This window comes from Aegilops tauschii, chromosome 5 (assembly GCF_002575655.3).
Source record: "Aegilops tauschii subsp. strangulata cultivar AL8/78 chromosome 5, Aet v6.0, whole genome shotgun sequence".
Lineage (NCBI taxonomy): Eukaryota > Viridiplantae > Streptophyta > Magnoliopsida > Poales > Poaceae > Aegilops > Aegilops tauschii.
This window is the reverse complement of record NC_053039.3, coordinates 492,856,645-492,872,368: the sequence shown is the minus strand read 5'-3', so window position 1 is coordinate 492,872,368 and position 15,724 is coordinate 492,856,645. Positions and strand designations below refer to the sequence as shown.

Genomic DNA, 15,724 nt, shown 5'->3' with positions numbered 1-15,724 from the left:
GTAAAGGGTGGAAGGCTCGGCCTTATGCCTGGTGTTTTGTTCCACTCTTGCCGCCCTAGTTTCCGTCATACAGGTGTTATGTTCCTTGATTTTGCGTTCCTTACGCGGTTGGGGTTATGGGACCCCCTTGACAGTTCGCTTTGAATAAAACTCCTCCAGCAAGGCCCAATGTTGGTTTTCCATTTGCCTAACAACCTATAACCCTCCCTTGGGGTCTGCAGCCCCGAGGGTCATCTTTATTTTACCCTCCCGGGCCAGTGCTCCTCTGAGTGTTGGTCCAAACTAGAGCACCGTGCGGGGCCGCCCCTTGGCAACTTGGGGTATCTGGTATATACATGTACGCTTCGCTTATCCGGTGTGCCCTGAGAACGAGATATGTGCAGCTCCTGTCGGGATTTGTCGGCACATTCGGGTGGTCTTGCTGGTCTGTTTTTTACCATTGTTGAAAAGTCTTGTAACCGGGATTCCGAGTCTGATCGGGTCTTCTCGGGAGAAGGAATATCCTTCGTTGACCATGAGAGCTTGTGATGGGCTAAGTTAGGACACCCCTGCAGGGTATAAACTTTCGAGAGCCATGCCCGCGGTTATGTGGCAGATGGGAATTTGTTAATATCCGGTTGTAGAGAACTTGACACTTGACTTAATTAAAATGCATCAACCGCGTGTGTAGCCGCGATGGTCTCTTTTCGGCGGAGTGCGGGAAGTGAACACGGTTTTGGTGTTATGTTTGAATGTAAATAGTTTCAGGATCACTTCTTAATCACTTCTAGCTTCATGACCGTTGCGTAGTTTCTCATCTTACTCTCATTTGTGTATGTTAGCCACCATATTTTTCTTATCGCTTGCCGCAGCTCCACCTCATTAACACATCCTACCCATAAGCTTAAATAGTCTTGGTCTTGCAGGTTTTGAGATTGCTGAGTCCTCGTGACTCACAGATACTACCAAAAGAGTTGCAGGTGCCGATGATGCCAATGCAGGCGATGCTACCGAACTCAAGTGGGAGTTTGACAAGGACCTTGGCCGTTACCATGTTTTGTTTCCTGATGATCAGTAGTGGAGCCCAGTTGGTACGATCGGTGTCGTGGAATTGTCACGGCAGATGTCCTCGAGCTAGAACTTAGTCGTGGAGCCATCGCAACCAGGAAGCTTGAAGGGGTTAATGTGGGACAAGGAACACGAGGGTTTATACTGGTTCGGCCCCTTACGGTGAAGGTAAAGCCTACATCCAGTTGAGGTGGTATTGATTAGGGTTACGATCACCGGGGAGCTAAACTGCTATGCCCGGCTCTCGATGAGATTGTTCTTGTCCCTAAACCGCTGCCGGGTCGTCCCTTTATATAGGGAGGCTGACGCCCAGCAGCCCTTAGAGTCCCGACCGGCTAATAAGAGTGTCCGGCTCGGACTCTCAATCATACTTGCCTTGCACTACAAGTTCTACCATAATAATGTTTGTAACTACGGGCCTTAAGCCATATCCGGGTCTTAAGCCCATCTCTGGCCCACCGTCTTCAAGCTTGGCTCCGGGCTTCTGGTAATGACCATTAAAGTAACCCGGCCCCTCCTGGCGGGTGACCTTAAGGTCTATATCCTCAACATTAGGCCCCAGATTGATTTGAGCCGGCTCATGTCAATCTTCAACTCTTCCGACAGAAAAAATCTCCGGCTTACCTTTCATGTGAGGCCATAACCCGGCGTGACATCATCCTCTGGACTCCGGATAATCTGCCGTGACGTCATCTTCCATTAAGCCCGTTTTTTACTCCACCGGATCCGCAACGGATCTTTGCTTTTACTGTCATCCCGAAAAACGAGGCGTCGTGGGGGGGAGATAACCACGCCACGGTCTCCTTGATTCTCGTGCCCACTTTATGAGCTCGCCTTATAAATAGGCCGGCCCGACGGGCTTCTCTGCCACTCTTCTTCCTCCTCGCGCCGCTGCCTCTCTCACTGAGCTCGCACTCCGCCGCCGTCGTCTCGCCTCCGGTCTTCGTCAACCTTGGCCGCTGCATCACCCTGACTCGGACCAGATAAACGGCGGCGACTCCCGCACCTCTTCAGCTCCGGTAAGTTCTCACTACCCCGTAGAGTAGATCTGCAGTAGGGTTCATCCACGTTCTTCGTGTTCGTCACCATTGCCCGCAAGTTCGGTAGTTCTCCTAGTTACTGCTCTTGCTTGATCTTAGGCCTGCATAGAACTTGTTCGAACCCAAGAACTCCCTCACTTCGGTTTCTAGGTCTAGAAATTTTTTCCTTTGCCCGACCATTTTGATCCAAAAAAGTTACTGCAATGTGTGAAACCTGTTTTACCACACTTAGTAAAAACTGCAACCATTGAATCTTGGCAGCTTACAATTCCGGTTTAAAGAAACCACGCGCCGTAGAATCCTCCGGCTTTAAAGAAAACCATGCTTCATAGAATCCTCCGGCTTAACTGTGGTAAGGCCGTAGATAACCAACTTACTCTGAATGCCCCTGCGGCTTAAATAACCCACTGTACCTGAGTATATATCATTAGTCCCCTTCATAAGCCGCCACCTTAGTTTTGAACTGTAGATCTCCGGCTTATAATTAACCCGGACATTTTTCCTTTTTGTCATAGACTGCCAACTTTCACCATGCCTCCTAAGGCTCCCATCACTTGCAACTGGATGAGGTCCAACGTCACCAACGAGACCCTAGCCAATTTTGTTAAGTCCGGATATCTGCCTAAGAAGGAAATCATGTCCTACCGTGCCCCTGACCCGTCAGAAGAGAGACCACAGCCAAAGGACGGGGAGGTAGTGATTTTCGCATATCATATGAGCCGGGGCTTCGCACCACCCGGCTCAAAAATTTTTAGGGACGTGCTCAACTTCTTCGACTTGCGGCCTCAAGATATAGGACCCAACTCCGTATCCAACATCTGCAATTTTCAAGTCTTCTGCGAGGTTTACCTTGGAGAAGAACCTAGTCTGCTGCTCTTCAGAGAGCTTTTTTACTTAAACCGCCAGAATGAGTGCGCCAACGGGCCAAGTCTGGAGTTAGGTGGCATTTCCATCCAACGGCGTAGGGACTGTCTTTTCCCTTACGCAGAGCCGCCGAGCCACCCCAAGGACTGGAATGACTTGGTTCTACTGCCAAGACACGTCCCCGGCTGATGAAAGCCCGCTGCCCGGCTTTCGCCCAACACGTCTGGAGCCGACTCACCCACTGTCGGACAAACTGACTCAAGCGGAGCGCCAGCCTCTGCTTCCCACTATCAACAAAATCAAGGCTCTCCTGGGCAACGGTCTGGACGGAATCGACCTGGTCCGGGTCTGGATCTCATGGCGGGTGATCCCATTGAGCTGCCGCCCCGGCTTAATGTGTCAGTACACAGGACGAAAGGATGACCCTCAGAGACATAGCCGCAATGATCTTCCAGAAGACGTTGCAGAGGAAGAGACCAAGGCTCTTTTAAACGAGAGCCTGGTAGACTGCGGAAGGACTGGGTTAGCCCCCTTCTGCAAGACCAATCCAGCCCCAGCGGTAAGCCGCTGACTTTAAATTTTTATCTTCGTCTGCATATAACCTTCATCTGAACCGTTTTAAGAATTCATCATTGTATTTTTCAGGCTGATGATAAGTTCTGGCAGGTCAAATATGACCATGAGGCGGCCAAGAAGGCCAGGAAGGCGAAGAAAGCCGCCAAGAAAGCCGCCCCTCGCAAAAAAGGAAGCAGGCCTACCGCTTCGGAGCTGATGGCAATTAAGCGACAGCTCCGAGTCAGAGGTAACCCCTAAACTTTTAAATTCTTGCTGTGTCTGTTGTCTGTTGCTGTCCGCCTTATCAACACTTGCTTACTGACAGGATGACACCGGCGCCAGTAACCCGGTGGTTGAAGAGGCAATGTCACTTTCCTCCGACTCGGAGCCCTTGCCACAGCTGAAAGTCCGAAGGGTAACCCGGAAAGTAAGCTTTTCACATCCTTTAGCTTACCAAGACCCTCAATTTATTTTGAAGTGACAGGTTCACGAAAGCCGGCGTCACACCCGGACCAACAAGGACACCGACCTCTCCGCCGGGTTACCCGACGCCACAAGGAAGCGTCGAACTGAGGTTTTTTCTCACTTATACCCTTTTCATCCGTTGGCGGGTGTTATCCGTCAGCCACTCAATTCTTCTGACTCCAATTATCAGGAGACCTCCCCTTCTTCGGGCGAATCAATGCAGTCGAGTCTTCCGACTTTCAAGACCGCGCCCGGGTAATGACAACCATCTTACATTATATTTGTCTGTACTTACTCTTTGTGTGCTTAACACTTCTGTCCTTTCAGTGCTCAGGCAAAGCTCACCAAAAGAGCAAAGAAGACCAGATCAGCCGGAGTGCCGGATTTGCCTGAACCGGAGGTGACGGCTCAAGAACCGCCAGCTGCCTCCGCCCCCGAAGCCACCACTCCAATGGACACGGCACCTGAAGCCACTGCCCCAACTACCAAGGCAACGACCGAAGCTTCGGTTAACCCGGAGGCCTCTGGCTCAGCGCCACCAGCAGACGACCCGGACGTGGTAATCACCCGGACGGAGTTTGTCGAGCCGGGGAGACCGACCGTGTTGGCCAAGTGCTCCGCCAAGGGGGAGTTGCTGCAGCCCCACCGGGCGAGTCTGGACCTCTCCAACTACGCCAACCTGAGCATTGGAGAGCTCGTCTCTGGCTACATCAGCCAAGTACACAAGAGCCGGGACGCCGAGGTCGCCATGGTAAACCAGATCCAGCAAAAATCTGAGGTATCCTTCTGCTATCTTTTTACTTACTGCATAGTTACCTTTGCCATGCTAGCCCCCAAGTCGACGACTCATGATTAAATATGTTGTAGACTTAGGTTCCGGCTTACTCCATTGAGCCGGCAGTATGTAAATAGATACGTTCAATATGCATTAGCCCCCAAGTGCCAAGTGTCTTTGCTTGGAAAACGCTTGGGACTTATATAATGACTGTTAATAACCCGGAAATTTATGCAGGCTGTTGGCAAGAAGCTAGAGGCGGACCTTGCGGATCTCAAGAGCCGGCTGAAGACGCAGGAGATGGAGACCCGGAAAGCAAACGCCAAGTTTATAACCAGCATCGCCGCTCAAGAGAAGCTGAAGACAGAATTTGATGCTGAGCGAAAAGCCTGGGCCGAAGAGAAGGCTGCACTGGTAACCCGGGCAGAACAGGCGGAGAAGGCTGTCTCTGAGAAGACCGCCGAGCTCTCCGGCCTAAAGCGCCAGGTTTCCCAAATGGTGGCCGCCATCTTCGGTAAGTCGCCTCACCGGCTCTCATCAATGTTAGAATACTTATATCTCATGATTCATCCTTGTCGCCGACTTACCTGATTCTGTTAAACAGGTCCCAGAAGTGCCAACCTCGACCAGAGCGTGGTCACCAAGCTAAAGGCCGTGTATACCCTGGTGGAGCAGCTCTACACCGGGTCACAGCGTGCCTTAGCTGTGGTGGCCCTATCCAACGAGGTGCCGACTCACCTGGCAGAAGTCCTGCGCCGGCTCGCCGTTCTGCCTCAGCGGATCCAAGAACTGCGACGGGCTTCTGCGAGAGCCGGAGCGATCGCCGCGCTGAGCCGGGCCAAGGCATTCCTGCTGGAGTTAGATCCGGCGGACATCGCCCTTGGCTATCCAAGCCTGAAGGAAGACGGCTCAGCTTTCGATCAGAAGTACTTCGCGGCGTGCGTGAAGGCTGTACGCCCGGTGGCCACCCTCATCGGGAATGATACAGATCTGACCAAGTACCAGCCGGGTTATGACGCGGAGAATCAGAGGATTCCAACCCCTCGCTATGAAGCCCTCAACCTGATCCCGCCGGCTCGTCAGCACACCTTCGCCCCGGAGATTGACCCGGCCGGGTTAATTGACAAGGAAGCCCAGTTCGTGGCTCTCAGCGGCATCGACTGGAAGTCATCAACCTTCCAGGTCTTGGGATCAGCCGGAGGAGAGGACAGGAACGAGCCGGAGACTTCCACTCAGCGGGCATCGTAACTCGGCTGTCGGTTTACCAAACAATGCTCCACCCTTGTTAGATTTGATGAGTTTTGTAATAAAGTAGGTGCAACAGTCTATCTCTGCCGTGCCATCGTGCACGTTTTGAATGCCAAGGTCTTTTGAAGTTGTCTCTTTGATGTTTCTCCGGGTCATAATCATCCCCTTGTTTTTCTCAACCTTAAAGAGGTGCCTTTAAGTATCCTGCATAGAAAGGCAAGTCACAAGTCTCGAGGCGGCTTACCGCCCTGAGAATCAGGTGTTTTGGATAGATAACCCGGAAAATGAATCAAAAAAGACTGGTCCTCAATTATATCCTTAACACAATCGTAATAACACCCTTAGCGGCCTGTAAGCATACTTCCGGTTCAGATAACCCGGGTAACAAGGTTGGTATCTTAACTCCGAGTTACCTGTCTTAATGACACCCATGGTGTTCAACTAACACTGTAAACCAAAGTTAAGCCGGCAAAGCGAGACCCGGCCGTACACACCTTGACATAATCAGAGTAAACTTGTGATAGAGCATAGGAACTTAGGGGCTTCCGGTTCGAATACGACCAGAGACCCGGCCCAAAGGGGTTAAGCTAAGATTCAGATACGATCACATAGCCCCTAGTGGGTGTGGCGATGCCAATCAAGAGGGTACCGACAGCTATGTTCTCTTTGGTTCGAATACGACCCATGTTTGAATAGGAAGCCCCCAAGTGATTTCAATAATTGTTCAACGACGCTGATTCGAATACGATCCACGTCGGTTCTCAGAGGGGTTAAACTATGATTCAAATATGACCAAAGGCAACCTCCCAATGAGCTCGGCACTTTTGCCAATCAAATGGGTATCGACAGCTATGTTCTCTTTGGTTCGAATACGACCCATGTTTGAACAGGAAGCCCCCAAGTGACCTTACTGTTTATAGCTAGATTCGAATACGATCATAAGCCGGATCCTCCTTTAAGTCATCATGTAATCTTGTAATAAAAACAACACGTGCATATTTGAAGGAGAAAAAAGGACAGAGGTCCTGCTTTATTGCTTAGCATAATATATACATGGCTGAGAGAAACATGTACACCACGAGAGCCGGTGGCTCAGGTGTAGTAAGGCCGAAGCTGAGCTATGTTCCACGGCCGACGGGTCTCCTCCTCCGACTTACGTGAATCTTTGTGCTCCCGAATGTCAATGAGATAATATGACCCGTTGTGGAAGTTCTTGCTGACCACAAAGGGCCCTTCCCAAGGTGGGGATAGCTTGTGTGCATCTGTTTGATCCTGGATCAGCCGGAGCACAAGGTCGCCTTCCTGGAAGACCCGAGATTTGACCCGGCGGGTATGATAACGGCGCAGGTCTTGTTGGTAAATCGCTGACCGGGCTGCTGCCACATCACGCTGTTCGTCCAACAAGTTGAGAGCATCTTGGCGCGCCTGTTCATTATCCGTCTCAACATAAGCCGCTACGCGAGGTGAGTCGTGACGGATGTCGCTGGGGAGGACTGCTTCTGCTCCATAAACCATGAAGAAAGGCGTGAAGCCTGTAGACCTGTTAGGAGTAGTGTTGATGCTCCATAAGACGGAGGGCAACTCCTCCACCCAACAACCCGGCGTCCGTTGCAAAGGGACCAAAAGCCGGGGCTTGATGCCCTTCAGAATCTCCTGATTAGCTCTCTCAGCTTGACCATTGGACTGAGGATGAGCCACTGAGGAAACATCAAGTCGGATATGCTCTCGTTGACAAAACTCTTCCATGGCGCCTTTGGAGAGATTGGTGCCATTGTCAGTTATAATGCTGTGTGGAAAGCCAAAGCGGAAAATCACTTTTTCATAAATTGAACCGCCGTGGCTGCATCGCACTTGCTAACTGGCTCAGCTTCCACCCACTTTGTGAACTTATCAACTGCCACCAAGAGGTGGGTCTTCTTATCCTTGGACCTTTTGAAAGGCCCAACCATATCAAGCCCCCAGACCGCAAAGGGCCAAGTGATCGGGATCATCCTCAGCTCCTGAGCCGGTACATAAACCCGTCGTGAAAACCTCTGGCAACCATCACATTTGCTGACTAAGTCCTCTGCATCAGCATGAGCCGTCAACCAATAAAAACCATGACGAAAAGCCTTGGCCACAAGGGATTTTGAGCCGGCGTGATGGCCACAATCCCCTTCATGGATCTCCCGCAAGATCTCCTGACCTTCCTCAGGGGAGATACATCGTTGAAATGCTCCTGAAACACTACAATGATGCAACTCTCCATCGATAACAATCATGGACTTAGCCCGCCGGGTTACTTGCCTGGCCAAAGTTTCATCCTCAGGCAACTCGCCGCGGGTCATGTAAGCCAGATATGGCATTGTCCAGTCTGGTATGATATGGAGAGCCGCCACCAGTCGTGCCTCCGGGTCAGGGACAGCCAAATCTTCCTCCGTAAGCAACTTAACCGAAGGGCTATACAGGACATCCAGGAAAGTGTTAGGCGGCACCGGCTTTCGCTGAGAACCTAGCCGGCTTAGGGCATCCGCCGCCTCGTTCTTCCTGCGATCAATGTGCTCTACTTGGTAGCCCTGAAAGTGCCCAGCAATGGCATCAACTTCGCGGCGATAAGCCGCCATTAGAGGGTCCTTAGAGTCCCACTTGCCTGATACTTGTTGAGCCACCAAGTCTGAGTCACCGAAGCATCTTACCCGGCTCAAGCTCATTTCCTTAGCCATCCGAAGACCGTGGAGCAAGGCCTCGTACTCAGCCGCATTGTTAGTGCAAGGAAACATCAATTGTAGCACATAATGGAACTTGTCACCTTTAGGGGAAACCAATACAACGCCAGCCCCCGAGCCCTCCAACTGCCTGGACCCATCAAAGTGAATAGTCCAATATGTCTTATCCGGCTTTTGCTCAGGCACTTGTGACTCTGTCCAATCATTGATGAAATCCACCAAGGCCTGAGATTTAACAGCAGTGCGTGGCACATATTTGAGACCATGAGGTCCAAGTTCTATAGCCCACTTAGCAATTCTCCCTGTGGCCTCTCTGTTTTGGATGATGTCACCAAGGGGGGCAGAGCTGACCACAGTGATGGGATGACCCTGAAAATAATGCTTAAGTTTCCGGCTTGCCATGAACACACCATACACAAGCTTCTGCCAATGCGGGTACCGCTGCTTGGACTCAGTGAGCACCTCGCTGACATAATAAACCGGCCGCTGAACCGGATGTTCCTTACCCTCCTCCTTGCGCTCTACCACAATGGCCACACTGACGGCTCGTGCGTTTGCCACCACATACAGTAGCAAGGGCTCCTTATCAACCGGAGCAGCAAGGACTGGGGGCTCTGCCAGCTGCTTCTTCAAATCCTCAAAGGCAGTATTAGCTGCATCATTCCAGACAAAGTTATCAGTTTTCTTTATCAACTGATATAAGGGCATGGCCTTCTCACCCAAACGGCTTATAAACCGGCTTAAAGCAGCAATGCGACCCGCCAAGCGCTGAACGTCATTTATACACGCCGGCTTAGCCAGGGAGGTGATGGCCTTGATCTTCTCCGGGTTAGCCTCAATGCCTCTGTCAGAAACCAAGAAGCCCAAGAGTTTGCCTGCAGGAACACCGAAGACACACTTGGCCGGGTTAAGCATCATCTGATAGACCCGGAGATTATCAATGGTTTCCCTTAAATCATCTATCAAGGTTTCCTCTTTTATGGACTTAACCACAATATCGTCCACGTAAGCGTGAACATTACGCCCAATCTGTTTATGAAGACAGTTCTGTACACAACGCTGGTAAGTCGCCTGTGCACACTTGAGTCCAAAGGGCATGGATACATAGCAGAAGGCTCCAAAGGGAGTGATGAACGCCGTCTTCTCCTGGTCCTTAACTGCCATCTTAATCTGATGATAACCGGAATAAGCATCCAAGAAACTTAAACGTGCACAACCTGCCGTAGCATCAATGATTTGATCAATACGGGGGAGGGCAAAAGGATCAGCCGGACACGCCTTGTTCAAGTCCGTGTAGTCCACACACATCCGCCAGGTGCCGTTCTTCTTGAGTACGAGCACCGGGTTAGCCAACCACTCTGGGTGAAAGACTTCAACGATAAACCTGGCCGCCAAGAGCCGGGCCACCTCTTCACCAATAGCTTTCCGCCTCTCTTCAATAAACCGCCGAAGAAACTGTCTGACCGGCTTAAATTTAGGATCAACATTGAGAGTATGCTCAACGAGTTCTCTAGGTACACCTAGCATGTCAGAAGGTTTCCATGCGAAGATGTCCCTATTCTCATGGATGAACTCGATGAGCGCGCTTTCCTATTTTGGATCCAGATTTGCACTGATGCTAAACTGCTGAGATGAGTCACCTGGAACAAAATAAACAAGCTTAGTCTCATCAGCTGATTTAAATTTCATTGTCGGCTCTTGTTCTGTAGTTGGCTTTTTCAGAGAGGTCATATCTGTCGGGTCCACATTGTCCTTGTAAAACTTCAACTCCTCTGTAGCACACACAGATTCTGCATAAGCCGCATCGCCTTCCTCACACTCCAGAGCCACTTTCCGGCTGCCGTGAACCGTAATGGTCCCATTGTGACCCGGCATCTTGAGCTGTAAATACACATAACACGGCCGTGCCATGAACTTGGCGTAAGCCGGCCGTCCAAATATAGCATGGTATGGACTTCTTATCTTGACCACCTCAAAGGTCAATTTCTCCACCCTGTAGTTGTTCTCATCTCCAAAGGCTACTTCCAATTCGATCTTGCCTACTGGATAAGCCGACTTACCAGGTACTACACCATGAAAGATAGTGTTTGACTGGCTGAGGTTCTTATCAACCAACCCCATACGGCGGGAAGTCTCATAATAGAGGATGTTGATGCTGCTGCCTCCATCCATGAGCACCTTTGTGAACTTATATCCTCCCACTTGAGGGGCCACCACTAATGCCAAGTGGCCCGGGTTATCCACCCGGGGAGGGTGATCCTCCCTGCTCCATACTATAGGCTGTTCAGACCACCGCAAGTAGCGTGGAACTGCCGGCTCAACAGCATTCAGAGCCCTCTTGTGAAGCTTCTGATCTCGCTTGCACAAACTAGTGGTAAACACATGATACTGTCCACCGCTAAGCTGCTTTGGATTGGTCTGATAACCCCCTGCTGCTGTTGATGACCCTGGCCAGCCTGTTGATTAAAGCCCCCTTGACCGTTCTGAGGACCGGAGTTTGAGCCGCCACCCGGGCCATGAAAGCCGCTGGCGCCTGAGCCGCCGGCGCCTGAGCCGCCGCCCGGGCCATTGTAGTTCTTAAAGGCCTTCATGATCGCACAATCCTTCCATAGATGAGTCGCTGGCTTCTCTCTAGAGCCGTGCCTCGGACAAGGCTCATTCAACAGCTGCTCCAGTGAAGGTCTTGACCCGCCGCCTCGGGGAGGGGGCCTCCCCTTGCGTCGCTGGTTATTGCCTTGTGCGCTGGCGTTGGCCACAAACTCTAGGCTGCCATTTGCCTTGCGCTTGCCTCCTACTTGGTTCCCCGGGTTAAACTGAGGACCCTTGCCATTGCCGTTCTTCTTTCCCTTCCCTGTCCTTTCATCATCTGAAGGGGGATCCTTGGTACCATCAGAATCGGCGTACTTGACAAGAGCTGCCATTAGTGTACCCATATCACTGCAGTCGCGCTTAAGCCGCCCGAGTTTCATCTTCAGGGGCACAAAACGACAATTCTGCTCCAGCATTAAAACCGCTGAGCCGGCATCCATCTTGTCTGACGAGTGTATGATCTCCTTAACCCGGCGAACCCAATGTGTCGTAGACTCACCCTCCTGCTGCTTACAGTTAGTCAAATCCACAATTGACATAGACTGCCTACAGGTATCTTTGAAATTTTGGATGAACCGGGCTTTCAGCTCAGCCCAAGACCCAATGGAATTTGGTGGTAGCCCTTTCAACCAAGTGCGGGCAGTCCCATCTAACATCATGGTAAAATACTTGGCCATGGCCGCCTCACTGACCTCCAGCAGCTCCATAGCCATCTCATAACTCTCGATCCAGGCTGCGGGTTGTAAGTCAGCTGTGTAGTTAGGCACCTTCCTAGGGCCCTTGAAATCCTTAGGTAGACGTTCATTACGGATAGTTGGCACTAAACAAGGGCACCCCCGGTCCTGGTAGGGATACCCACATCAATGGAAGTCGTCGGATAAGCCGGGGGGGTCTGGTAAGCCGTCAATTGAGGCACTTGCTCCGCCTCTTGCCGTGCTTGGTCTGCTGCATAAAAAGCTCCATTATGAGCCGGGCCATGGCCAGGGGGCGGGTCATGGCGTCGGACGTTACTTGAGCCGGTTGCTGAGACCATGTGCCGGCTGTAACTCGGGCTCTGGCCTGGACGAGGGGTCGAGTGGATCCTGTCCCGGCTGTAGGAGTACGCCTCTTGCTGCGCCAGTGCTGTCGGAAGGAGTTCCCTGACCCGGCGAGTTTCAATAGCCGTCGGGGAATCGCCGCCAACCGGTAGAGCCGCCAGCCGTGCTGCCGCAGCGACCATGTTCTCCAGCGGGTTATTATAACGACCCGGAGGTATTGGCACATGCTGAGGCGGGGCAGGGGGCACCTGGGGAGGCCCCATCACTCATGGCTGAATAAGGGGTCCAGACCCGGGCGCTATGACCCCTGGCGGGTTACTAGACCCTGCGCCTGGCATGTTGAAGAGGTTGCGTGGATCGTAGACCAGAGGGAGTCGAGATTGGGCCTTTTGATGCCTCCTTCTCAGGACCTCATTGGCTGCGTTTTGATCCATCGTGAGTTGGAAGGACTGCGCCTGGATCAGCTGAGTTTGGGCATCGAGAGCCGCCCTCTCCGCAGCCAGCCTGATCCCTTCCGCTGCAAGATCCTCTTTAGCCTTCACTAGGTCCAATTTTAACTGTGCCACCTCCGCGTCATGCCGAGCTTGATCCGCCGGGTCAACCGTGGCGGTTAACAGGGCCGTCATCTTGTCTGTGAGATCCATTAGCACCTGAGCCGGAGACGGCACCGGGTTTCCCGCTCCAGCAGCGGGGTTCTGAACAGGCTGCGCACCAGCCATAAAAACTCCAACCTGACTTGGCGGCTCAAATAGGTCCGGAATACTGTCACCATCGGAACAACCCATGAGCCTGCCATCCTGAAGTTGGTACAACGAGTTTGACTTATCGGTGGCCGACTCGCCGTCAGAGCCGGCGGCCGTCTCATCACCAGATCCAGATCGATCAGAGAGTCCTCCATGGATACACCCCACAAAAGTATGCCTTAAGGCAGGCCGGGCCCGGGCGGGTCGCGCAAGCTGAGCCGTCTCGACGAGATCGGTGCAGAGACTCGGCTCAGGGCCCGGTTCACCAATCTTGCCAATGAAAACATGAATTCCGCCGAAGGGGACCTGGTACCGGTACTCAATTGAGCTGGCGTCGGGGCCCCAGTTTGCATCGTCGATGTAGAGCTTGCCGCGACGACTCTTGGTCATCCGGCCCACAGCGTATCCCTTGAGCCCTTCGAAGCTGCCCTTCAAGAACTCAAATCCACCGTGCGCTGGCCCCACGGTGGGCGCCAACTGTCATGGAATTGTCACGGCAGATGTCCTCGAGCTAGAACTTAGTCGTGGAGCCATCGCAACCAGGAAGCTTGAAGGGGTTAATGTGGGACAAGGAACACGAGGGTTTATACTGGTTCGGCCCCTAACGGTGAAGGTAAAGCCTACGTCCAGTTGAGGTGGTATTGATTAGGGTTACGATCACCGGGGAGCTAAACTGCTATGCCCGGCTCTCGATGAGATTGTTCTTGTCCCTAAACTGCTGCCGGGTCGTCCCTTTATATAGGGAGGCTGACGCCCAGCAGCCCTTAGAGTCCCGGCCGGCTCATAAGAGTGTCCGGCTCGGACTCTCAATCATACTTGCCTTGCACTACAAGTTCTACCATAATAACGTTTGTAACTACGGGCCTTAAGCCATATCCGGGTCTTAAGCCCATCTCTGGCCCACCGTCTTCAAGCTTGGCTCCGGGCTTCTGGTAATGACCATTAAAGTAACCCGGCCCCTCCTGGCGGGTGACCTTAAGGTCTATATCCTCAACAATCGGGGATCTAGCATTTGGGTTGTCCTCTTTTCATTTGGATTTGTCCATAGCCGGACTTGTGTGTACTCTGAATGATGTATGAATTCTATGTTCATTGTGTGAAGTGGCGATTGTAAGCCAACTCTATTATCCCTTTCTTGTTCATTACATGGTATTGTGTGAAGATGACCCTTCTTGCGACAAAACCACAATGCGGTTATGCCTCTAAGTCATGCCTCGACACGTGGGAGATATAGCCGCATCGTTGGCGTTACATATATTTAGTGGTGTGTCTATAAGAAAACGCTTGGATTCAGGCGGCTGATTTCACGACCGGGTGCCACGCGTCCTGGTGTGGACCACGCACTGCCTGAGAGCCGCTCACCTCCAACTTTATCTCTTCATTCTGTCTCCTACCTTTCTCGTTCACTGACATCTTCCCCCAATTGACAAGTTCTTCGCTGCCACTCATGGCGTACCACGATTGGCGCTGCTGAAGGGGATACGAGGGTCATCTAGGCTTCAGGGGACGCCCTGTGTTGTTGCAATGGAGGCGTTGGGCGGGGCAAGCGCCATGTGTGTCGCCGCCATGGCCTGCGTGCTTCATTGGTAAATCCTTAGATACATCAGGCGATCCATTCACTATGATTATTGCAACATAACCGGTATTGCGGAAACATAGTCAGTGTTGCAAAAACATAGTTGCTTCAAAAAATCCCTCGTGCTTCAACAAGAACGACGGAGCTGCAAGACAAGGTAACCGATGTGGCGGGATGTTTTTGAAACATGGCCTATGTTGCAGAAGTCCATGAGACTACGAAAAAAATCTGTAACACAATCTTTGTTGCAAATGTTTCTGCAACACGAGCTCTGTTGCAAAGATCTGCAACACAATCTCTGTTGCAAATATTTCCGCAACACGAACTCTATTGCAAAGGCTTCTGCAACACTACCTTTGTTGCAAAGATGAGGACGGGGCTGGGCCACTGGATGGTGCCAGATCTAACGACCGCCAAGCCGGCGGATCTTTTTAAAAAGATCCGCTGGCCGACGCGTAGCTGGAGGTGCTACGCATCCGCCGACGAATATTTTTAAAAGATCCGCCGCCTCACAAGCCGTCCGATTGTACGAGGCGAGTCGTCCTTTCTGCTTCTTTAATTTCCTGCAACAATGCTCTTGTTGCAAAATCTCTTCTTCTCTAGCTTTCTACAAATAGAGTCATGTTACAAAAATTCTTCTTCTCTAATTTGCTGCAACAAGACCTCTGTTGCAAAATCTTCTCTTTTTTAATTTTCTGCAACAAAGACCCCTGTTGCAAAACTTTTTCTTCTCTATTTTTCTCCAACAAGGCCCTTGATGAAAAACTTCTTATTCTTTGTTTTTCTGTAACAAAACCCTTGTTGCAAAACCTCCATTGCAATAGGACTCAACATCTCCAACCTCTTCTATGTATTCCTACAACAAGACTATTGTTGCGAAAACTTGCGAGAACGCGAACCGCTGCAACGGAGAGAGCACCCCGTGGTCTCAGCAGCCCCGCATTTTTATGAAGGAGGAAGGACGCCAATGGCCGCCGTCGATGCGGTGGGGTTGCAGTAACGTCCTTGTTTGAGAAGAGGTGGGGATGAGATCCTTGGAAAGAGGCAGGACATGGGGAGATAGAGGTAGGGGATGGGAGG

General features: G+C 51.6%; 1 protein-coding gene across 2 annotated transcripts; it reads left to right on the top strand.

The window, feature by feature from the left end:
- The first annotated feature begins 959 nt into the window (after positions 1 to 959).
- LOC141022157 (uncharacterized) lies at positions 960 to 6,072 on the top strand. 2 transcript variants are annotated; one of them, XM_073498236.1, is made up of 7 exons: positions 960 to 3,510; positions 3,597 to 3,753; positions 3,832 to 3,867; positions 3,991 to 4,080; positions 4,162 to 4,226; positions 4,299 to 4,749; positions 4,984 to 6,072. In XM_073498236.1, the coding sequence occupies exons 5-7, from the start codon at positions 4,189 to 4,191 to the stop codon at positions 5,335 to 5,337; spliced, it is 843 nt and encodes a 280-aa protein (XP_073354337.1). In that variant the 5' UTR covers positions 960 to 3,510; positions 3,597 to 3,753; positions 3,832 to 3,867; positions 3,991 to 4,080; positions 4,162 to 4,188; the 3' UTR covers positions 5,338 to 6,072. The 2 variants fall into 2 exon arrangements, with proteins under 2 accessions (XP_073354337.1, XP_073354338.1); XM_073498237.1 differs by having other exon boundaries at positions 2,736 to 3,510; positions 3,985 to 4,080; positions 4,984 to 5,357.
- The last annotated feature ends 9,652 nt before the right edge of the window (positions 6,073 to 15,724 follow it).